At 35.7% G+C, this 24,718-nt stretch overlaps 2 protein-coding genes across 11 annotated transcripts in view; one reads left to right on the top strand and one right to left on the bottom strand.

The window, feature by feature from the left end:
- ECD (ecdysoneless cell cycle regulator) overlaps window positions 1-24,718 on the bottom strand; it is a 57,117-nt gene that overhangs the window by 21,707 nt on the left and 10,692 nt on the right. The window contains exons 1-5 of one of the 4 annotated variants that reach the window (XM_057735850.1): window positions 7,551-7,827; window positions 6,083-6,259; window positions 2,600-2,717; window positions 303-390; window positions 9-187 (exon numbers count right to left, since the gene is read on the bottom strand). In XM_057735850.1, coding sequence (XP_057591833.1) covers window positions 9-187; window positions 303-390; window positions 2,600-2,717; window positions 6,083-6,259; window positions 7,551-7,710 — 722 coding nt within the window. In that variant the 5' untranslated portion in view covers window positions 7,711-7,827. Of the gene's footprint in view, window positions 1-8; window positions 188-302; window positions 391-2,599; window positions 2,718-6,082; window positions 6,292-7,550; window positions 7,828-24,718 lie in introns of those variants that run through there. The other 3 variants (XM_057735848.1, XM_057735849.1, XM_057735851.1) reach the window with 3 other exon arrangements.
- FAM149B1 (family with sequence similarity 149 member B1) overlaps window positions 7,860-24,718 on the top strand; it is a 59,163-nt gene continuing 42,304 nt past the window's right edge. For all 7 annotated transcript variants that reach the window (XM_057735859.1, XM_057735854.1, XM_057735853.1 and 4 more), the window contains exons 1-3: window positions 7,860-7,991; window positions 11,923-12,027; window positions 12,933-13,062. In XM_057735859.1, the coding sequence (XP_057591842.1) occupies window positions 7,945-7,991; window positions 11,923-12,027; window positions 12,933-13,062 (282 nt within the window). In that variant the 5' untranslated portion in view covers window positions 7,860-7,944. The remainder of the gene's footprint in view (window positions 7,992-11,922; window positions 12,028-12,932; window positions 13,063-24,718) is intronic.

Raw genomic sequence — 24,718 nt, 5'->3', positions numbered from 1 at the left:
TTTCTTACCCTCTGATGCGTCTATTTATAGCAGCTCGTATAGATTCTGAAGCCAAAATTTCTTCTGGGTGTGTTGAGATTACATTCAGTGCTTGTGAGATTGTTGGGGGTGTGGTGGGTAACCAGGATACTGTTCCAGGTTTCTTTGGTGCAGGAATAATACACAACTCCCCATGGTGGAAAAACACCTGCAAAATTATATGTTTTAATTTTCACACTAGGCACTGACAAACTCTAGGTACACATGAAAATACTGCAACATGATTTCATCTCTGTAAATTTTCCAGACTTGGGTATACTTACCCTATTGGCGCTATTATCAGGATCCAACCATTTAGGGAGAAAGTCAGCAGCTTCTATTAACAAGAATTCACCATCATTGTCTTCAATCCTAATACAAAAGAAGTTCCAACTTTGTATTCAAAAAAGCACGTATTTGCTAATAATCAAACAGATTTGTTCTAACACATTTTCTCCTTCATCTTAGTAAATATATGAGTTTGTACTATGTGCAGATTTCTGTAATTAAGCAAAATGTTTAAGATACCATTAAGCACTGAAGGAGACTCTAAGATTGTAAGGAGGAATTCGAGGGTGATAGGAGAGAAAAATAAGTACATAAATAAATAACAGTAGAAAAAAATGTGAAAAATATATAAAGTACTATAAGGTTTCAAAAGGAAAAAAAAATCACATATAGCCAAGATTAGGAAAACCTTTATGGAGGAGGTATTATTGGACTTTGAAAGATCATTTTGTTTTGCCTCATTTGCATCACTTTTAAAAAATTTAAATTTCTGAACAGGTAACACAGTCACATGATTAGAACTTTTAAAAAATAAATCAAAAGTTATACAATGAAAAAGTCTCTTTCCTACTTTTGTATCTATATGCCCAACCCTTCCACCATTGTTATTTCTTGCTTATCCCTCTAGAGTTTGCTTATGTGTAATCTAGCCAATAGGAATATAAATTCTTTCCTCTCTTGTCACACAAAAGGTAGCACATTATATATACTGTTTTATATTTTTTCACTTTTAATGGGTGGAGATACAATATACTGAGAAAAGGAGAGATGTTCTTGGGAGAGGGAATAGCATAAGCAAAAACATGGAGGTGGCAACTTAAGGTATATATTTGAAGAATGACAACTAGTAAAGAACAAGACTAGAAAAGCATAGTTATATCATTTTGCAAAGAGCTTTAAATGTTGGCAGAATCAATGAGAATGAGTTTAATTTTTTTTTAAGTTTATCCTTTCTTTACTTTTATTTATTTAAAAATATTTATAATAGATAAGTATACAATAAATATGTATGCATATTTATATTTATTTTATAATACTGAAATAGTTCATCAAGTAAGTTTAATTTTATAGACAAAAGGAATGAAAGGTTTTAGAGCCGGGTAGTAAAATGGTTCAAGCTCCACTTTAGGAAGATTAATCTGGCAGAGACATAGAGGAAAAACTTCTTTCTTTTTCTACTGTTTTTTAAAAAAAACAAGATAGTAGATGACTATTAAAGAGCTGTAGAGGCCCAGTGTGTAGGTATGAACCATCATTACATATGTAAATATCAGAATCAGCACATGAAAGGTATTGTCTCCTCCTTATTATCTTAGTAAAGATCGACACCGTCTGTTCATTTAAAATTCTATCATTTATTAAGAAATCACTGCTACCTATTTGTAGGTGTGGTAATAGTAGTGTTTGAGTTCTCTCTTAGAATTACATCCTGAAGCATTTAAAATCAAATGGCATACCACTGGAGATTTGTTTTAAAATAATCTTGCCATGTGATGGGGAAGTGGGGAAAGAACCAAGAATCACCAGGAGTTGATAATTATTGAAGCTGGGTGATGGGTACGTGAAGGTACCCATCTCTCTATGTACATATGAAATTTCAATATAACACGTTTCCAAAATTGTTGTTGTTGTTTTCTTTTTGTTCTGCTGGGGAAAAGACTGGGTGGATAGAAGACCAGAATTTGGCGGTTGATGGTATTTTAAGTGGGTGACGTGCCCTCTGCTGACATAACTTGGGAATTACAGAGAATTATCAGTTCCTATTTTAGAAACTGAATTAGAATGCACTATTTTCTACTTCGCTTCCTATCCATACAATTGTTCACTGATTTCTCTTTAAACTTCTTCTGAATATGGTTTCTAAAAAAATATAGGTATAGTCTAATAGAGGAAGACAGTAAAGAAGAGTTTAATATGTATATCTACATATTTTTTTTTTTAAGACAAGAAATTTGATGATTACTTTTGGGAAGTCAGAGCAGTACACACTTTTGTATTCTTTGAATTTTATTTACCATGTGTATTTGTTCTTTCATAACAAGAATAAAAAAAGAGAAAACCTAAAATAAGTAGGTTTTGTTTGAAATTTTTTGAACTCTCAAATGATACTTTAATTCTTCAAGAAATGGAAGTCATAAGAGAAAAGGAACAAAACACAGAAGTCATGTTTAAAACCTACATCACAAATCTGTACAATTTCCACCAGACTACAGAAAAAATATTACTAAATGGATAAAATGTAATCATTTTCAATAATAGAATTCCTTTAGAATTTTTAATAAAACTGTAATACCTTGCTACTAACTCTGGAAATTCCTTTGTAATTTGCTTTACTATATAAACAATAAACCATTCATCCTCAATGTTGTCCCCAAACTTTGTCATGCCAAATATATAAGCAGGAACACCTCCTAAAAACAAGAAAAAAAAAGCAATCATATAACCAAATAAATTTATCAGTGCAAATAAAAGTACAAGCAATCATTCAATTCAACAAACATTTATTGACTGGCTATGCTCCAGGTACTATACTGGGAGATGGAGTTGCAATCCTAAACAAAATACAAGAAGCTTACTCTTGAGGAGTTTAGGGTCTAGACAATAAGAGATAGGCAACAAGCCATCGCAAAACAAGATGATGAACAGAGGTATGCACTGAGGGTTACGTGAGCATAAAGTATGTGATATCTGAGCTAGGCCCATCTGGAGAAATGACCAGAAGTAGGCTTTCCGGAAAGAGAGACCATATGTATGTACAAAGGCACAGAGGCACGACAGACAATACTGTGTTCTGGGAATATTAGCAGAAAATTTCAAACAAGTACATTATCCAAAAATATGTAGAACTTAAACAATACACTCAGACAGCCAATGGGTTAAAGAAGAAATCACAAGGGAAATTAGAAAATATCTTGAGACAAATGAAAACAAAAACACAACATACCAAACATACGGGATGCAGTGAAAGCAGGGCCAAGAGGAAGTTTATAGTTATGAAAGATCTCAAATCAACAACCTAACTTTATACCTTAAGAAATCAGAAAAAGAGCAAACTAAATTCAGAGCTGGAATTAATGAAATTTTTCCAAATTATTTTCAAAGATGGAAATAATGAAGATTGGAGCAGAGATAAATGAAATAGAGAATAGAAAAACAATATTTAAAAAATCAACTAAACTGGGTTGGTTTAAAAGATCAACAAAATTGACAAACCTTAGATGAACTAAGAAAATAAACAGAAAATACTCAAATAACTAAAATCTGAAATGAAAGAGGGGATATTACAAACTATGTCACAGAAATAGAGGACTACAAGGGAACACTATGAACAACTGTACAACAAATTGGATAACTTAGAAGAAATGCATAAATTCCTGGAAACAGGGACTTCCCTGGTGGTCCAGTGGTTAAGACTCTTCCACTGCAGGGGTAGGGGTTTGATCCCTGGTCAGGGAACTAAGATCCCACATGCGGCAGGGCACAGAAAAAGGAAAAAAAAAAATTCCTGGAAACACACAACTTATCAAGACTGGATCATGCAGAAATAGAAAATCTGAACAGCTCTATAACTAGCAAGGAAACTGAATTAACAATAAGAAACTTCTCGACAAAGCCCAGAACTAGGTGACTTCACGGGAGAACTCTACAAAACATTTAAAGAAAGATTAACATCAATCCTCCTCAAACTCTTACAAAAAAAATCAAACAGTAGGAAGCATTCCCAAACTTATTTTATGAGGCCAGCATTACCCTAATACTAAAGCCAAAGCCAATACAAGAAAATTACAGACCGATACTCGTGATGAGTAATGATGCAGAAATCCTCAACAAAACACTAGCAAACTGAATTCAACAACACATTAAAAGGACTGTACACCATGACCAAGTGGGATTTATTCTTGGAATGTAAGGATGATTTGACACAAGAAAACCAATCAATGTAATATAGCATATTAACAGAATGAAAGTCAAACAAGTGTACTGTGGAGTGTTTCAAGAGCTGCCTTGGCAAAAAACAAAACAAAACAAAAAACAAACCCAAACAGGTGGGAAGAACTGCTCAACCAATTCTTCTCCCTACTCCAGATCTCCTAAGTTTCTTCAACTAGAGAAGCTCCAGTTAGGATGTCTATTTTTATCTACATTGCATATTAAACTTCAATTTGAATTTCATACAAAAGCAATGCAGAACTGTTGAAGGATGTTAGGCAGGAGAGTGGCATGATCAAATTTGTGTCTTACAAAGGTAACTGGCAACAGCCTCAGGATTGGAGACACTGGAACCAGAGAGGTTAGTCAGGTGGCTACTACAGTCTTTCAGATGAAGAGATCAAGAGGGCCTACACTGTAGCCAAACAAATGTAGAGAGGGGTCATATTTTAGAAGCAATCACACTAGGATTTAGTGACTGACTGAACATGGTGAAGTGAGGAGTTGAGGATGATTTTGAATTACTAACAAGCTTGATAACTAGGTGGTAGCAATCTCATTAAGCAAGACAAGAAAACACTGTGTAAAAATGATTTTCTAGAAAAAAGGGAATTGGTTTTGGCTGCGCTGTGCTATGCTAATGGGACAGTGTTCTTGACAATAAATATCACGTATTTCAGTGAATAGGAGTTCAATAAAATTAACGTTTTGCGTTTGCCAACTTCTAGCCAAAAAATAACAGATGATCACTAAATTGAGAGCCAGAATGAGGATATCACAAGATGCCAGGCTCCTGATCTAAAACAAGACCCCACAGAAGTTGCTGCATGAGTAGAGCCTTGATCACCTATCCATGATTCATTTTAGTAAACTTTAGTAAAGTTATAAGAAATGACAGGACAAAATTTGGCCAGGGGTTAGACCTCAAGCACTGACAATACAGGAAAGCAGTGAAGGAAACTCAAAATGCTTCTGAGTGGCAAATAATGGTCATTTAGCCCAAGTATTTCTCTTTATAAGCCAAGCAGAGCCACTTAGATCCTTACCAAAACAATTATGTGAAACAAGGTAGCCTAGTAAACACAGTATCAAGACTGAGGAATACAAAGTAACAGCTAAAAGAATTATGGTTAAGGAAGCTAGATGCCTGAACCTGTTCAGTGATGGTACCTAGATGCATTATGGCATAGTGAAGTAATTAAAATTCAAAAGAAGAGCCATGGCTTAATAATGTTGAGTATATATTAGTTCCTAAGATAATGACTATTAGAAAGCTTTCATCAACATGAATTTAAAAAGGGTTTTTGTTTTGTTTTGTTTTGTTTTGTTTTGTTTAAGTTCAAGGGCTTAACTGAATATAGGCAAACACCAAAAAAAGTTCAGGATATAAATCTCCTGACAACACTGAATGAACTGTACATACATCACTAATACACATCACTGTTGTCAGAATGACATTAAAAGTGGGACTTCCCTGGTGACGCAGTGGTTAAGAATCCGCCTGTCAATGCAGGGGACACAGGGGACACAGGTTCAAGCCCTGGTCCAGGAAGATCCCACATGCCAAGGAGCAACTAACCCTGTGTGCCACAACTACTGAGCCCTTGTGCCACAACTACTGACGCCTACCTAGAGCCTGTGTTCTGCAACAAGAGAAGCCACCACAATGAGAAGCCCACGCACTGCAATGAAGAGTAGCCCCACTTGCCAAAACTAGAGAAAGCCTGCATGCAGCAATGAAGACCCAATAAATAAATACATTTATTTTTAAAAAAGAAACTTTATTAAAAAAAAAGATGACATTAAAAGTCACACATATCAAAGCAATTTAAGCAAAGACCCTTACCTTTCCCAGGTTTATATTTGAGATTGAAAGGTTGATTCTGCCAGATATAGGGGACCAACATAGGTGCAAACTGGGTCATTATCTTCTCAATATACTTTTGAAAAACCTCTCTGTGTTCTTCTGGGTTCCTTGGTTCATCTGGTATCAGGAACAGGCGGTACTCTACAGCGTCTTCCACTGTAGAAAATTTCATATTTTCCTCCATTCTTCTTCGAAAGCAACGTTTAAAGTTTCAGTAATATAAACCATATAGAATGTAGAAGTACTATCCCATTCCCTAACTATGCTAGGCAATTCCATTAATGTTGTTTCCAAAAATTCAGTTATCCACATTCCATCATTATGATTCTTGCCTTGACCACATACCAACTACAGTAACATTTATTTAACATTCTTTTAATTACATTTTAATATTTACAATTACATTAAAGGAACTTTTGATGTAATACAATAAATAGAAATCTAGTACCACATTTCCCAATTAACTAATAAGTATGTAAGAATAAAATAAAAAATGTTTGCCCTTGTACTAGCAGTGGTCTGTATAACACACTTTCAGAAACACTGCAATAACATCTTTTGAAATTATCAAAAGTTCCAGCTCTGCCAGTAGTCCCAGTTGTGTTATTCTGGGCATTTCACTCTTGCTGGGGCTTTTTCCTTAATTGTAGAATGAGACTATTACTTCATCATCTCTATAATCATTCCCTAGTTTAAATTTTTATTATTTAAATTTCCTTAAGAGCAATCTCCTTTACTCTGTAGAATTTAAATCTTTCCCATTGTATGGCATAGAGGAATTCAAAACTACAAAACATTTCACCCCCAAATAATCTGCCCATGGCTCACGATCCTACAACTGTCCTAAATTTTCCCCCTTTTCAGGTCTCAGAGGGTATAGCTCTGGTATATTAGGAGGTGGTAAATAACTATTTCCTACAGGTTTCCCTTACAAACAAAAGTACCAGCTCACTACTGCTGCCAGCTGAGGCTTGGTAAAGGAAGACACTGAGCTGGATGGTCCACTTTGCAGCTGCAATTCGATTTTTAGACTTACTTGTTTTTCTAACGGACCAGTAAAACGAAGTGGAGAGGAACTTGCATTTTCTATCCAGACACTCATTCACTACAGTCTGTCCAAATCATCATTTGGGCTGTTAACCCAGGTAGACAGATAATAACTACCCACCTACCCCATGATGCCAAGCTATGAAGGATTTAGGGTCAGGACTAAAAGGGGCTTTGAGATCACTCAGGCTAACTCCACACTGTACATTTGAGAAAACCGGGAGCACAGCAAGAGAAGCAACCCAGCAGCAGAGACCTGACTTGGACTCCAGGGCTCTTTACTCAGACCAGACGCTCTCCCTCATCCAACAAAATGAAGTCAATTCCGCTCATGGTTCTAGGGCCTGGGCCTCTCCAGCAAGTCTCTGCTGAGGGACCTTTCCTCAGCCGCCTCTCCTACCTCGTGAGCTGGTCGGGAGCTGCCCGCAGCAGCCAAAGCCCGGCTCAGGATGGGTCCACACGCTCGTCTGGGACCAGAACCAGCGGAAACTCTGAAAGTCAGAAACCGGCTCAACCTCGGAACCCCGGGCGTCGTTCCTGTTGCGCGTCGGCGGGGGCATGAGGCAGGGGTCCTGTGCCTTCGTCACTTCCGCCCCCGCGGGGAAGCAGGGCGGGCGGAAGACTAGGGAGGTGGGGACCCTGGGGAAGTGGCGGCGGAGACGGGGCGCGACGGGGCCGGAAGGTGGCGGGAGGGGGCCGAGCCGGAGCCGGAGCCGGAGCCGGGGGGAGGGCCAGGTCCGGAGGCCCCCACCCTGGCTTGCCCGCCCCGGCCGCGGCTGAGGAGGAAGAGGAGGATGATCTCCAGATACACTCGGAAGGCGGTGCCACAGAACTTGGAGCTGTGAGTGGACTGCTCAGCCACCCAGCCCGGGCCGGGGGAGGCCGAGGCGGGCCGCAGACGCTCTGGGGACCCTCCCTGACCAGTCCCTTGCTCCTTTTTCCTTTCCCACGGCGAGGGAAAAGAAAATTTTCTTCGGAATTCTCTCCTCCCAGCCTTGCCGGACTTGCCCTTTCTACCTCCATCTCCAGCTAAGGGAATGTTACTTGTGCTGACCCAGGACTTGGCCCTCTTGGGCTGCACTTATTGAGCTCAGGGACTGGGTTTCCTAGGGCATTTTGTAGTTTCCGCAGTGCTTCGTGCCCCAGTATCAATGGCCATTGACAACTCGTGAAGCTGTTAATAGCTGAGTGCTGCAGTAAAGTTGAATACAATCTAGTGCCAAGTACCGTGCAAAGCTGCTTACATGCATTAGCTCACTTAATCCTATCAATAAGGACACTACATAGTATCTATTATTTTGCACTTTCTACAGATAAAGACCCCAGATTTAAAAATTGTAGCATGCCAAAGATCACACAGCCAGAAGGTGGTGGAGCCGAAGTACAAACCTGCTGTCAAACTGATTTTGAAGCTTGTGGTCATAACCGTTACACATACTGCCTCCCCACCTCTGCAACTTAGAATCCTTGAGGATCAGTTTTGCTTTTGAGACTTGAGAAAGAAAATATTTCTGGCTTAAAGACCCACCTCCCACCCCTAGTGACGTGTTGTAATTTAGGAAGTAATGATAATGTCATACATTAATGTTTTACGCTTTCAAAAAGACTTTCACATCTTGATTTTCAAAACAGCTCTGTAAGATGGGTATGATTATCTTAAGTTTTTCAGCAGATGAAAAATCAGAAAGGTACACAGCTTAACATTATATAACCAATAGATTTTGAGCTTGGGCTTTTCAATCCCAAATAACAATTTTTTTCCTCCACTAAACTATGTAATTTTAGCAACCATACATTTATTAATTAAATATTAACTATACAGGGTAATAACAGGTATGGTATCTTCAGTCACATCTGGGTTTCTGTTCAGACTTTTTTCTAGCCTTGTTAATTTTAGGCAAATTACTGAATCTTTGAGCCTTCATTTCTGTAATATAGGAATAAGACCTTATCTAAAAGCATATCTAAAGTGATGGCATAGGGCTTGACACATAGTAGGGCCTCAGTACATGGTAATTTCCTTGTCCCTTCCCACCTTTACTTTGTACGATAGCCATACAAAGAAAATCAGTCTGTGATCTTTCCTTGCCTTTCAGAAGCTTACTATCTACTAAATAATAGGGGAAGACACAGAAGCAATTCAGTTAACAAGCTTTTTAGGAACTAGGAAGAAGAAAGTGATTTTCCAATAAAGAGAACAGGGCTTAGCCAAAAATCTGCTTTTATAATTAATTCTGACCATTCTGAGAGTGAAAAAAAATATCATTTATGGAAAAAATTGTTGATAGCACTTACTGGGCCAGAATTATTGACCCACTATGATTATGTTACTTGTTCTTTATTGTTGATTTGATACTCCCTAAAGATAACTCTCCCAAAAGATGATTCTCTAGAAGGGTCAGAATAATGTGAATAATCACAGTCAAGATTATATGCATCTAAATAATAGTATGTTAAAAGTAATTTTTACTTTGTGTTATAATGATAATTTACTTTGAAGAAGTAACTTTAGTTTCCTCCCTAATAGTTTCAAATTACAGATATTGAAAACAGTTTGGGATAAAACATAAAGCTTAACATTTTAAAAATGGTAAATCTCAAGCATAAATGTATAGTGAATAATATGACCGACCCATCACCTACATTAAACAGTTATCAAAATTTTAGTGTATTTGCTTCATCTTTCATCTATGTATTTTTTTCAGCTTTCTGGTCATCTATGAAATAAGGAAGGAAAACTGCAGACACTATCATTTCACCCCACATACTCCAATATACATTTCTAAAAATTGCAGACATTTTCTTATGTAACCATAAAGCGATGATCAAATTTAATATTTCTCTGGTATTATCTAATTGTCACTTCATAACCAAATTTCTCTGACAGACTAAAATATATCTTAAGTTTCTACTTTATAGCTGGAATCCACATATCTGATCACCACCAGTCTCAGACAATTTTTTGGTTTTAAGATCACTGAATGAAAGAAGTACAAATGACTCTACATAAATTCAGCCCCACCATTTGAGAAATAATTTAAAGTACAAGTTCTGCTGACTAGGTCTTTATATACAAAAATGGTACAATTTACTAAAATCTCAAACTATTCATTTGCTCTGAGGAGCCTCAGACAGACTACTTGGATTTGAATCCTGACTCCATCACTTACTAGCCATGTGATCTTAAACAGTTTACTTAATCCCTCTGTGCCTCACTTTCCTGTGAAACAAGAGTATTAGATTTATAATATACATTTATGTATTAAAAGCCCTGGGAAGACCTCTTGTAAAGAAACCTGTGTAATGTTGTTTAACCCATCACGTTATTTGACTATAGAGTTTTGTGGGGAAGGAAAGTCTACTGTAGATGATTAGGACTGGAACATACAATAATCAACCCCATAGTTTATTCTAATGCACGTGTTGAACTCTCTAGAACAGCACTGCCCAGTAGAAATATAATACAAACTACATATATAATTTACAATTCTCAAGTAGTCACATTAAAAAAAATAGTAGAAACAGGTGAAATTAACTTTTCTACCTTTTTATTTTGAAATAATTATGGAGTCACAGGAAGTTACAAAAATAGTACATAGACTCCCATGAACCCTTTACCCCAGATTCCCCCAATGCTCACAACTTACATAGCTACAGTATAATTTCAAAGCCAGGAAACTGACATTGGTACGATACTGTTAACTAGACTATAAACCTTATTCAGTATGCATCAATTTCTATATCCACTACTTTGTGTGTGTATACGTATATAGTCCTATGCAATTTGATCTCATTTATAGATTTATGTAACCACCAGTACAATCAAGATACAGAGCTGTTCCATCATCACCAAGAAACATCCTTATATACCCTTTTATAGTCACAAACATTCCTTTCTCCATACCCTGGAAACACGAATCTTTTCTCTACCTCTACAGTTTTGTCATTTGTGAATATAACATAAATGGAATCATATATGTAATCTTTTGCAATTGGCTTTTTTCCACGTATGATGGGCCTTGATATCCATTCAAGTTGTTGCATATATCAGTTCACTCCTTTTTAATTGCTAAATCATATTCCATTGTGTAGATATACCAAAGTTTAACTATTCACCTGTCAACGGACATTTCAGTTGTTCCAATTTTTTTTCAATTATAAATAAAGCTACTGTGAACGTCTGTGTACAGCTTTTTGTATGAACATAAATTTTCATTTCTCTGGGATCAATGCCCAAGAGTACAATGGCTAGGTCTTATGATAAATGCATGTGTTTAGTTTTACAAGAAACTGTGAAATTATTCCAGAGTGGCTATACTATTTTACATTCCTACCAACAATGTATGAGAAATCGTTTCTCCATATCCTCACCTGCATTTAATGTTATCACCATAATTTATCTTAGCTCTTCTAATAGGTGTGTAGTTATACATTATATTTTTAAGTTGCAGTAAAATTAATTTTAAGAATATATTTTGTTTAACACAGATGTATCCAGAATATTATCATTTTAACATGTAATCAAGATAAAATAATTAATGACACATTGTACATTCTTGTTTTACTAAGACTTTGAAATCCTGTGTATTTTACACTTAAAGTGCATCTCATTTCCAACTGACCACATTTTAACTGCTAGTGGCTGATGGCTACTGTATTGGACAGTGCAGTTCCAGAACAGCAAGAAGTAGGTGACTAACTTGTAGATCAAGTTACTGAAAAGTATATATTTTTTCTTTATAGGAAATATACTTTGTTTTTCTCTTTCACAGGAAAGGAATAACAAAACATGCTCTTAATCATCATCCCCTTCCAGAGCAGCTGGATGAAATTTCCTCTACCAATGACAGCCACGAAAAAGACATAAGTTCCCAAAGGTAATAACACAAAGTGTACTTGTTTGCTTATTGCACTTGATAATGGCAAAAGTTTTGGGGTTTTTTGCCTTAGGATTGGTATCAAGCCTTGTACTAATGAAACAAAACAAGAATTTATCACGTTTTTCAATACCATCCAACTTTCATTATGGAACAGCTAATGGAAACATACTTATTTTTATAACCTTTGAAAAGCAGTATTATGAAGGAGTTAAAAGCAGAGATTCAGAAGGAAACCAAACAAATCTGATTTTTAATCCTGGTTTTGCCTAACTGAATAATATTGGGCAAGTTACTTACCTGGTAATAGTATCTCTTAAAGGGTATTGTGAATATAAATGAGATAAAATGTAGTAAATGCTAAGTAAATATTAGCTGCAGTTATTATTTTAAGAAATACTTCATAGAGGGTTCTGAGAAGCAATGTGGTACCACAGAAAAATTACAGTCATAAAACCTAGTTTCAAAACCTAGTACTAAATCTCAGATTTTTTGTCTTAAAAAAAGGGTTGAGTTCTACATCACCAGGTTGTTGTGAGGATAAAATGGGGTTAATATCTGTGAAAGTGCTTGGTAAACTAAAAGTGCCATACAGGTTCACATACTATTCCTAGTATTTCTGAAATGTCTTTAGTTCTCAAGTGTAGATGTTATAAGTGGAATGTTAAAGTATTCACTGTAAACTGAGACTAGAATTATTTAGAATGGCTGCCATCAGTTCTGTCGGAATTAGGACAGAATTTACTGTGATGCTTACATGTCAAGTTCTTCATTTATTTTTGCCTCTGTGGATATGTCTGTACACATGCTTATCACCTAATAGATTGCTGAGTAGTTAATGCTGCAGAAACTTGAGGAAATATAAGAATTTTTCTTTCTTTTCTCCTTCCAAATTGTGCATTTAGTGAGTCTGACATCACACAAGAATCGCCTTTTACATCAGCTGACACTGGGAATTCAAGGTCTGCTTTTCCAAGTTATACAGGCACAGGGATCTCTACTGAAGGCAGCTCGGACTTCTCCTGGGGATATGGTGTGAGTTTTATGTTATTGGTCTGATGGAGTGCTTGGGAGACTGTTCTGGGAGTTAGGATTTGTCAGTTTGGTCAGTATATTTCATGCCTTCCCTCTCCTACACTGTTTACCTTTTAAAATAGCTGTAAAGAGGCATCAGTCTTCACCCTCTTGCAGTATTTGCTGTTTTATGGATGTAGTAGTTGATCCTTAGAGATGCTCAGTGTTTGGCTTAAACAACTGCAGGTTAGTATGTATCTGGGCCCTGGATCTACTCCTTCTGCTGTGCTCAGTCCACTAATGTGTCTCTCCACTATTAATATTACCTTGTTGTTTAAAATGTTTTTGAAAGTTTATTACTAAGCCATATAGACTGGGAAAATGTTTATATGTCGTTAAATGAAAAAAAGCACATTAAAAATAATTTGTATAGTGTGGTTTTAATTTTATTTTACATATATTTTTGCTTATATATACTAGAAAAAAGACTAAAGATATTTACCTAAAATGTTATTCAGTTATTAATTAATTGAGATAATGAGATTTATTTATTCACTCATGACTATCTCCCACTATAAGTATTATTTTTAAAGACCAATAAGCTTAAAAAAAATGTAAAGGACAAGTTTTATGCATGCTTCTCACCTTGATGCAATAGATATTTTTATTTCTGTGTCCTCTTGCGATCTACATTTAATTTGGCCTTACTATAGTCATGGTGTACATGCAATACTATGCTCTATTTTTTCACTTGCTATGATTTTGTAAGCACTCTTCCACAGTACTGACTTTACACAATATTATTGTTAGCAACTTGCTTTCCTTACAAAAAGCCTGCTAATTGTTACAACCTCCTTTTGTCACCAGAATTATTTTCTAGTCATTTTAAGTTGGATGTATATATACTTGCCTTACGTACTTGTATGATATACGTGCATCCTATTTTCTGGTCTACTTTTTCATTCACCATTATTCCATATAGACATTTTCTTTTACTACTTCCATAATTGTCAATCTGAATAGTTATATATAGTTATATAGCATATTTCCTTGCTTTAATTTATTATATCATAATTTAGTGATTTCCTTATTCTCTGATACTTGGGTTTTCAGTTTTTCTTTATTCAACAAGTATTTATTGAGCACATTTGTTGTCAGATACTATACTTGGGAATATGGGGTGAATGAAACTTACATGATTCAATAGTCTAATGAGGGAGGTTGACAAAAGCAGATAAAATAACTACGAAAGGTGATAAGTACTCTAAGGAAGACAACAGGGTACTGAAATTGAGCATTATAAGAGGGATTCACTTTAGGTAGGGTTATCATTTGGATAGATCTGAGACTTGAAGACTGAAGAGTTAACCATGTGAAGAATGAGGAAAAGAGCTTCCAGACAGGTAACCAGCAGCATATGCAAAAGCCCTAAAGAGGAAGAGATCTTCATGTTTCCAAGGGAAAGTGTTCGGTGTGTTCTTGAAACTAGAAAAAGGTCAGGGTGGTTGCAGGATGGTCTACCAGGGGAGAAAAGAGCTAATAAGATTGGGGAGGTAGGCAGCAGTAGATCTTATAAGGTGTTGTAGGCCATGGTAAAGAATTTAAACTTTATCCTTAGGTAATGATTTAATTCATTTGACGACTTATTGTGAGGTTTTAGTGTACTGACTATTTCCATCAGTTGTCTCTATACTGTAATTAGTATCTCTTTATAAGTTATGAATGTCATACAAATGTTTCCCATTTCTCTGCTTTCCTTTTGGTATTTATCGTGTAACAGATTTTTTTTTTAATAAATTTTATTTATTTATTTATTTATTTATTTATTGGCTGCATTGGGTCTTTGTTGCTGCACACAGGCTTTCTCTAGTTGCAGCAAGCGGGGGGCTACTCTTCATTGTGGTGTGTGGGCTCCTCATTGCGGTGGCTTCTCTTGTTGTAGAGCATAGGCTCTCAGCACACGGGCTTCAGTAGTTGCAGCACATGGGCTCAATAGTTGTGGCTCATGGGCTCTAGAGCGCAGGCTCAATAGTTGTGGGGCAACGGGCTTAGTTGCTCTGCAGCATGTGGTATCTTACTGGGGCAGGGATTGAACCCATGTCCCCTGCAATGGCAGGTGGATTCTTAACCACTGTGCCACATAGGAAGTCCAACAGATTTTTTAAAAATTCAAATATAACCATTTCCCTTTGACCTTAATTTCTTTACTAGTCAGGATTTTATCTTTAGAAAGATGCAATATTATGATATTCTTCTTCATAGCTTTTTAATAGAATTTTGCATGTTTAACTCTTTAACTCACCAGACTTTTAAAATAGTATATAGTGTGAGGATTAGTTCTTTTGCTGTTGAACTTACTTTGTTTGTACCATTTTTCTATATTTGATTTAATATCATGTGGTTTTCACGATATTTTAAAAATCTCTAGGGAAAATCTACTAATGTTCACTAAACAACATATATTATTTAGTATTTGTGTCCTCTTTACTCTTTCATATAAATTTTATTCCCTTGTATGAAGTTTTATAAAATATTCATGAGGGATTTAACTGATATTGCATTATAACTTTATATTAAATTAGGTATAGGGAGAACTAAAATTTATTGAATATTTAGTAGATGCTATGCTCCGTGCTAATTACTTTACAAACACATTTCAATCATTTTTCACCTTAAATGAACTTAGTATTCTAGCTAGAAATATAGTTTACTTAGACCTTCCTCTAATCCTCTTTATCATTTTATTATTTACTTTGAGTAAACCTCTTGTTGTAAGATACAATTGATATTAAACTTGAACTTAGTATTTAATTATATATTTTACTTGCTTATGAACTTAAGTGTTTTTGAGTTATCACTGGTATACAGGAATACAGTTTTCCCCCGAATTTAACTAGTGGCCTACTACTTTGCTAAAGATACTTATAATCATGCTGGAGTATATATTCTTAGGTTTATTTCTTTTAAAATGTTGTTTTAAAATTTAACAGTTATTATAATGATGTGAAAGAAGACTTTCCTGTTTTATTCTATCTATTATTTAAAGTTTTATAGTTAACAATCATAAAAATATCTAACCCAGTTCTATGCTATTTTAGTTTTATGTATTTTGGGTTGATATTTTTTTAAATAATCAAAGTTTATTCTAGGAATAGAAAGATGGGTCAATATCTGTAAATGTATTAACATGTTTAACATCAGTGAATTAAGGGAAAAAATATTATCAAACCAATAGATGTTAAAAAGGTATTTGATAAAATTAAAAAACCATTCCTTATTAAAATTTTCAATTAGATACAAGAAGGAAACCCTTGAAACTTGATAATGACTACTTGCCAGTTGAATAGGAAATCTCAGTTTAAATGGTAAAACACTAAAGCTATTTTAGTTACAGTAAGGAACCAGACAGGAATTCTCTATTTACAAATTTAATTCCTTTTTTAACTTTGTACATTTTAATTATTTTAATTTTTACATAAAGCTTGTCATTATACATTCTATCCAGGGCTATTTGTTTCTCCACTTAACCATATCCATATATTTTGAAGAATATATTATAGTATATTAAAATATATATATTATAAAAAAGCTTCTGTGTTCTTTAATGGCTGCATAGCCATTGCCATTACCAAAAAAAATGCTGCATTTATGACCCTGTACATATATTATTTTACATATATATGAATATATCTGAGGATAAATTTCTAGAGGTAGAATGCTGCTCAAAAGATACATGCTTTTATAATTTTGAAAGTTGTTACCAAATTGACCTCTATAAAAGTTATTACAATCTGCAGTCTCACGAGGAACATATGGAAGGGCCTATTTTCTTACATTCTTGACCAAAACAGTGAATTATCAAACTTTTTCATCTTTGCTAGACTCTTTTTTTTTTTTTAAAGGTATTTGATGCAGTGGGGTTGATTAGAGAAAAAAAGTGGCACAACTTACTGCATAACTTACATACTGGGTGTGCGTGTGCGTGTGGATGAAAACAGTATGCAGATCAAGATACAGACAATCAGCACCCCACAAGGCTGCTAGATGCCCTCTCCCAACCCCTAAGATTACCACTATTCTGACCTCTAACACCAGGTTTACTTGTTCTTGACCTTCATATAAATACATTCCTACAGTATGCATTTTTTATATATGGCTTCCTTTGCTTAGAACTGTTTGGAGAGTTCATACATGATGTGTATATTTGTAGTCTGTGAATTGCTTACTTATATTTCATACTCATTTACTTTTTATTTGTTTATCATTTTCATAGTAATTAGTAGGAGTTCTTTATCTTTTAGATTAGGGGTGGTGGGTCTACTTTTTCTGTAAAGGACTAGATAGTAAATATTTCAGGCTTTGCAGACTCTGTCAGGATCCTCAGCTCTCACTGAGAAGGTAGTCATAGGCAGTGTGTAAATAAATGGGCATGACAGTGTTCCAAAAAAATTTTATTTACAAAACAGGCTGTGGGCTGGATTTGTCCCACTGGTCATAGTTTGCTGACCCTGGTTCTAAATACTTATAACAAAGACTCTTAGGTAGCTGCATTATGTCCACTCTCCCTGTAGAACTATAGTACTTTTGATATTGTACCCAGTTGAAAATTTATTTACCAACCTCTGTTACAGGTAGAGGTAGCTAATGAATTGTACAATAAGTCAGGAGATGGGGCTTTCTGGAATGCCGTTTTTTCCATTTACCCCCTTTCTCCTGATCCCTGCCTGGAACATGGAACTATGGCTAAAGGTAAAGCAGCCATCTTGGACCATAAAACATCACTGAGGATAGAAATGATAGAAGAAACTGAGTCCTTGATATCCATGGAGCCACCATATCAGCTTTTAATGCCTACCCCTAGATTAATTTTTTATGAGATAATAAACTTTTATCTTGTTTAAGTCACTGTTATTGTTTTTGTTAGTACTAACTAAATGCAATTAATCACTGATACACTAATTCTTTGTTAAATATATTACAGATATCTTTCCCTGGTATGTGGCTTTTGTAACTTTCAAAACTTCTACATTTAGGTCTTTAATTCCCCTGGAATTTTTTTTTTTTTTTTGTATATGGTATACAGCAGGAACATAATTTTAATTTTTCCATATGGATAATGAATTGTCTCAGCACCATTTACTGACTAGTTCAGGATTTCTAAGCAAGGGCATTTTTGGCATTTTGGATATGGCTGTTGTACAGAAATGTCCCATGCATAGCAGGATGTTTAGTATTCATGATCTCTGCCTATTAAATACCTATAGCAACCTCTAGTCACTGTGATCACTAAAAATGCGCATACACATTGCCAGCTTCTTCCAAAGAAGGTAGTAGTATTTCTGGAAACTATTGTTGCAACCTTTCCCCATTGATTTGCTATGTTACCTCTGTTATAGATTAAGTTTTAAAATATGAAAGGGTGTGTTCCTGGCCTCTCTAAACTGTTCCATTCTAAACTCATGCTAATACAACTGGTTTTAATTAAACTATAGCTTTACAATAATCTATAATATGTAATAGGGAAGTCTTACTACATTGTTCATAATTGTCTTGGCCAATCTTTCTCATGTATGTTGGAATCTGATTATTAAATTGCATAGGTCAATTTGGGGAGGACTACTATCTTTATGATAGTGAGTTCTCCTAATCATGAATTTGATATATAAATATTTCCATTTAATACCATTTCTTTAATGTCTTTTAATACATTTTATAATTTCATCCATAAAAGTAATATACATTTGTTGAAGATTTATTCCTAGGTACCTTGCATGGTATATTCAAAATTATATTTGTAATCTATTTGTTGATGGTAGATAGGTATAGAGTTCATGTTTTACAAGGGAACTGACTTCTAGGCTAATGTTGGCTTCTGGCAGAAATTTATATTCTTTGTCATGTGTTTAAAACTTTTGATATTTCATTTAAATGTTTTAATAGATTTCTCATCTGTTTGACACTAGATTGGATTTATTTTTTCACTTTTTTAACTATGATAGTAACACATAAAATTCACTCAAAGTGAACAATTAAGTGGTTTGCTGCATATTCACAGAGTTGTGCAACTATTCTGTCTAATTCCAGGACATTTTCATCACCCCAAAAAGAAACCCTGTCTCCATTAGCAATTACTCTCCATTTCTCTCTCCACCCAGCCCCTGGCAACCACTAACCTGCTTTTTTTCTGTATGGATTTGCCTGTTCTGATATTTCATATAAATGAATCATAAAGTATGTCACCTATTGTGTCTGGCTTATTTCACCTAGCATATATTCAGGTTTTATCCACGTTACAGCACGTGTCAGTACTTCTTTTTTATTGATGAATATAATTTCATTGCATGGACATACCAATTTTGCTTATTTATTCATCAGATGATGGACATTTGGGTTGTTTCATTTTTTTTTTTTTTTTTGCTATTATGAATAATGCTACTGTGAACATTTGTGTACAAGTTTTTCTGTGGACATGTTTTGAATATTCTTAGGTATATACCTAGGAGTGGAATTGCTGGGTCATATAAAAACTCTGTGTTTAATATTCTGAAGAATACATTTCTCTTTGAAATTTGTACCTATATTTGTGATTTTTTTCAGGGCTCCTAGTTAGTATATAAATGTTCATATTTTCCTTGTATTACACAAACATTTCATTGCAGATTTCACATGTATGTCAGAGTAGGTAATTCCTATGAAATCCATTATTTTGTTAGTAAGGTTGTGTCTTAATGAAATTCAAGTTTTGTGATCAAACTTGCAATTACTGCATATTGTGTTTTCTGAATAACTTGAAACAACTTCAAACTTACAGAAAAGTTATAACTGTAGTAAAAAGAACAGTCATCCCTTGGTATCCGTGAGGGATTGGTTCCAGCAATCCCCATGGATACCAAAATCCATGGATACTCAAGTCTCTTATACAAAATGGTGCAGTATTTGCATGTTGCCTATGCACATCCTTCCATACACTTTAAATCATCTCTCGATTACTTGTAATACCTAATACAATGTAAATGTGTTTTACACTTACAAACCCATGGATATAGAGGGCCAACTGTCTTTTTCCTGAATGGTTTGAGAGTAAGTTACTGACATGATACTCTCTTACACCAAATATTTTAGTGTGTATTTCCTTCAAATAAGGACACTCTACATAACTAGAGGGCAAGCATTAAATTCAAGAAATTAACACTGATATATTGCTACCACCTAATCCATAGATCACATTGTTTCACTAGTTGTCCCAATAATATCCTTTGTAGAAAAGTTTATATCACATTGTCATGTCTCTTTAGTCTCCCTCAATCTGGAACAGTTCTTCAATCTGTGATATCATAGAAGTGAGCTTGTTTTTCCCTTTGCATTCTATTAGGTGGCACATAATTCCATTTGTCCCATTATTGACGGTGTTCACTTTGATCACTTAATTAAGGTGACTTTCCTTTGCATTTAAAAGTATCTTATGGGAAGATACATTGAAATTATGTAGCTACTATCCTGTTCCTCCTCAGACTTTCAATTTATGATTTACAACAGTGTAGACTCAAGGATTCCTATTTTGTTCACTTAGTTATCTCATTACCATTATTTATCTTGAAGTTCCAATTGTCCCAGATTTGGCCAGTAGAATTCCCTTTAAGCTGGCTTCTGTGCCATTTTGACATGTTCCCATACTTCTTTGAGTATTTCCTTACTTTCTGGCACAAGACAGCCAGGCTTATTTTGTACTTTCTTTGCCCCAGCCCTAGAATCAGCCACTGCTCCAAGGAACCCTGGTTCCTTTTAGTGTCATGTTTAGAAAGAAAGGTTTGGGTACTAAGCGTGCTCACTGCTGTTTAGGTGTCACTGATTCCCAAACCCTCGCAGTGGGCAGAACTAGGGAATGTAAGTATTCCTCCTATTCCACTGTGAAATGACAAGTTTCATTCTAGTTTTTTCCTTTTCCAAATTTGTAACTTCTTTCTCTGACAAAGAGAAATATGGCTCCCATTATTCTTAATATATTTACTTATTTGATTAATCCCCCTGGACATAACCATTCCTCACTAATTCACTGCCTCCTAACCTCTGCAAATGCCCTTCTCACTCTACATATGTTTCAACACCCTGTGCTGGGTCACTGCCCCTTGCACCTCCCACCCACTGATCTCCTCATCCTGTCTGGAGTCAGACACCCAATGTTGTCCTTGCCTCCGTATAGGCAACTTCCTCACGCTGCTTGGACTGTCACACTGTGTGGGGCTGCCTACTCCCTACGTGGTAACTTTCCTCTCTCCACTGTGGTTCAAACATTATAAGCTGGCTGCTCTCCCATGTGGACATCCTCCTCATCTCACTTGTGTTCCATCAGCCTGCAACAATCTGCACCCCATGTAAACACTCACTGTGGCAGATTATATTTTCAAAAGCCATGCCAGTATATAATCCCATCTGACATGTCCTTCTTACAAGATACTGATATTCCTCCACTGAGAGATAGGCTCTATGTTCTTTCCCCTTGAACCTGAAAGGACTGTTTAACTGCCTCAATCAGTAGAATCCAATGAAAGTGATGCTGCATGATTTTTTTAGGTTAGAAAGCAACATAGCTTCTGCCTGGCTCTGGATGCTTGACCTTGGAATTCAGCCACTATGTTTTGAGGAAGTTCAAAACACGTGGAAAAGCCCACGTAGAGAGAAACTGAAGCCCCCAGCTGAAAGCTAGCATCAATTGCCTGACATTTGAGTGAATGAGCACTCAGATGCTTTCAGTTCCAAGCCTTTGAGCTTTCCAACTGATATCCCAGATGTTGTGGAGAAGAGACAAGCCATTCCTGCTGTGAGCTATGTAAATTCCAGACACATATAAACCTGGAGAGATAATACATGATTATTGCTATTTTGAGCCATTCAGTTTTGGAGTAACTTGGTGCACTGCCAAAGTAATAAGAACACCCCCCTCACACTGCTCAGGGTTAGAAAAACTGCTTAGATGTTCTCTTTACCTCTCTTAGGCTCCTACCATACAACAGGCCATTTACCTACACAGACACCCTCCGTACTATGCTTGGGTTCCAATATCTTATACCAGGCTGCCTTCCCAGGTTGATGCCTTTTTCATTCTGTTCTGGTTTTAAAATTCCATGCTGATTGTCTCTTGAGGCATTGGTTAACAGGCAGCATGTATCTATAATCCCTGAAAAGAAACTCCTAGGGTAGGAGTTTACCTGTTTACCCTGCCTCCCAGTGTCTCTTCCCCTTCTTATAAGAACACTAGTCCTATCAGATTAGGGCTCCACCCTTAAGACCTCATTTTACCTCAGTTTCTGATTTAAAGGCTTTATCTACAAATAGAATCATGTTACAGATTAGGGCTTCAATATGTGAATTTGAGGAGGACACAATTCAGTCCATAACACAGTATACTAGGAAAATATAACAATTCAAAGTAAGTAAACATCTAACAGAGTTTCAAAATGTATGAAGAAAAACTGATAAAACTAAAGAGAGGACTAGGTGTATCCACAATTATTGTTAGAGATTTTAGTTATTAATTAAAACATTTACAAAATCTGTGAAAACATAAAAGATCTGATATTATACCCAACAAATGTAGAGTACATATCCTTCTCAAGAGCAGTGCTTACAAGGACAGACTGTACGGTGGGCCATAGAATATCTCAATATTGTTCAAAAGATTAAATCTTACAGAGTATGCTCTCTGATAACAACAGAATTAAATTAGCAATCAATAACAATAAAATACCTGGGAAAATCCCCAAATATTTAGAAATTAAACAATACTGTTCTAAATATTAAATTACAAGGAAAATTAGAGGGTATTTTGAACTACATGCTAGTGAAACCACAAAATATCCAAACTTATGGATGCAGCTTAAGTAGTTTTTATAAAGACATTTATAGCTTTAAATACCTATTTTATAAAAGAAGAAAGCTTTAAAATGAGTAACCTAAGTTTCTACCTTAAGATGCTAGGAAAGAAGAGTAAATTAAACCTGAAGTAGAATGAAAGAAATAATGAAAAGCAAAATCAATGAAATAGAAAATAGGTAGGAATTTCCCTGGTGATGCAGTGGTTAAGAATCCACCTGCCAATGCAGGGGGCAAGTGTTCGATCCCTGGTCTGGGAAGATCCCACATGTGGCAGAGTAACTAAGCTTGTGTGCCACAACTGCTGAGCCTACACTCTAGAGCCCACGAGCCACAACTACTGAAGCCTGTGCACCTAGAACCTGTGCTCTTCAACAAGAGAAGCCACTGCAATGAGAAGCCTGTGCACCACAATGAAGAGTAGCCCCCACTCGCCACAACTAGAGAAAGCCCATGTGCAGCAAGGAAGACCCAATACAGCCAAAAATAAATAAATAATAAAAAAAATTTTTTAAAGAACAAAGAAAATAGGTAAATAAAAGAGAAAATGAACAAATCCAAGAGTTGATTCTTTGAAAAGATTAATAATAAGTCCTCTAGTGACACTAGTCAAGGAAAAGCAAGAAAATGCAAATTACAAATACCAGGAATGAAAGAGATGTCACTACAAATTCTACAGACAGTAAAAGAATATTAACAGAATAATATAAACAATTTATGCCAATAAATTCTGTAACTTAGATGAAATGGACAAATTCCTCAAAAATCTGAGTAGTTGTAAAACTCTTAAACTGAATCAAGCAACTCTCACAGAGAAAGCTCTAGGCTCAGGTGGAAGAACATACATTTGTGGAAGAAATAACAGTCACACACACTTTTTCCAAAAAACAGGAGGATTTCCAGTTCACTTTATGGGTCAGCATAATATTGATGCCAAAACCTGACAAAGACAACATAATAAAAGAAAATTATGAGGTGCGACTTCTAAATAGTATAGCAGAGAGAGTAGCTTTACAAATCTTCCCCCAAAGCAACAATAAACTGGGTATAATGGTCAAAAGCAACCATTTCAGGACTCTGAAAGTTGACTAAAGGTACACAGCAAATGGACTTAGCAGTTATTCAAGAAAATCAACAGAACTTTGAGTTAGGAACAATAAGAGTCTGTTCAACTTTAAAGGGATAAACTGTGATAACTAGCAGCTTCACCACCAGAGAGGGCTCAGTAGATTTGGAATGGAACTTGGATGAACTCTATAGCATTGTCAACAACAGTAGCACACTCAGTGGCAGGTGAACAAGGTAAAATAGTGGCTCAGATAGTCTGAGGTTTCAGTGCTAGCTGGGGCAAAAAATGGATTGGCAGACTATCCAGAAATTTATCAAGGAGGTTTCTGGGAAATAAGTCATAGGAGGCCCTAATAAACTCTCCACATATCCATGCAGGAGAGACCAGAGAGAGCCCAAAGTATGCATACATCCCTGGCTGATTATGAGTCAGCATGCAAATGCAAAGGAGATGTGAGAGGGCACAGAAATTAAGAGCCAAGGCAGCCATAAAAAATGCTTGGATTTGAACACAAAGTAAATTTTAAGATGGAAAATACTATTAGAAACAAAAGGACATTTCCATAATGATAAAAAGGCTAATTCTTTAGGAAAATAAAGTAGTTATAAATGTATACACATCTAACAACAAAGCCTTAAGGTATATAAAGCAAAATTACAGAATTTAAAAAAGAAATGGGAAACACAGCAATTGTAGCTGGAGTCAATACCCCACTCTCAATACTTAATAGAACAACTA

The sequence above is a fragment of the Hippopotamus amphibius genome, chromosome 5 (assembly GCF_030028045.1).
Source record: "Hippopotamus amphibius kiboko isolate mHipAmp2 chromosome 5, mHipAmp2.hap2, whole genome shotgun sequence".
NCBI classification, from domain to species: Eukaryota; Metazoa; Chordata; class Mammalia; order Artiodactyla; family Hippopotamidae; genus Hippopotamus; species Hippopotamus amphibius.
This window is presented reverse-complemented; position numbering and strand designations above follow the sequence as displayed.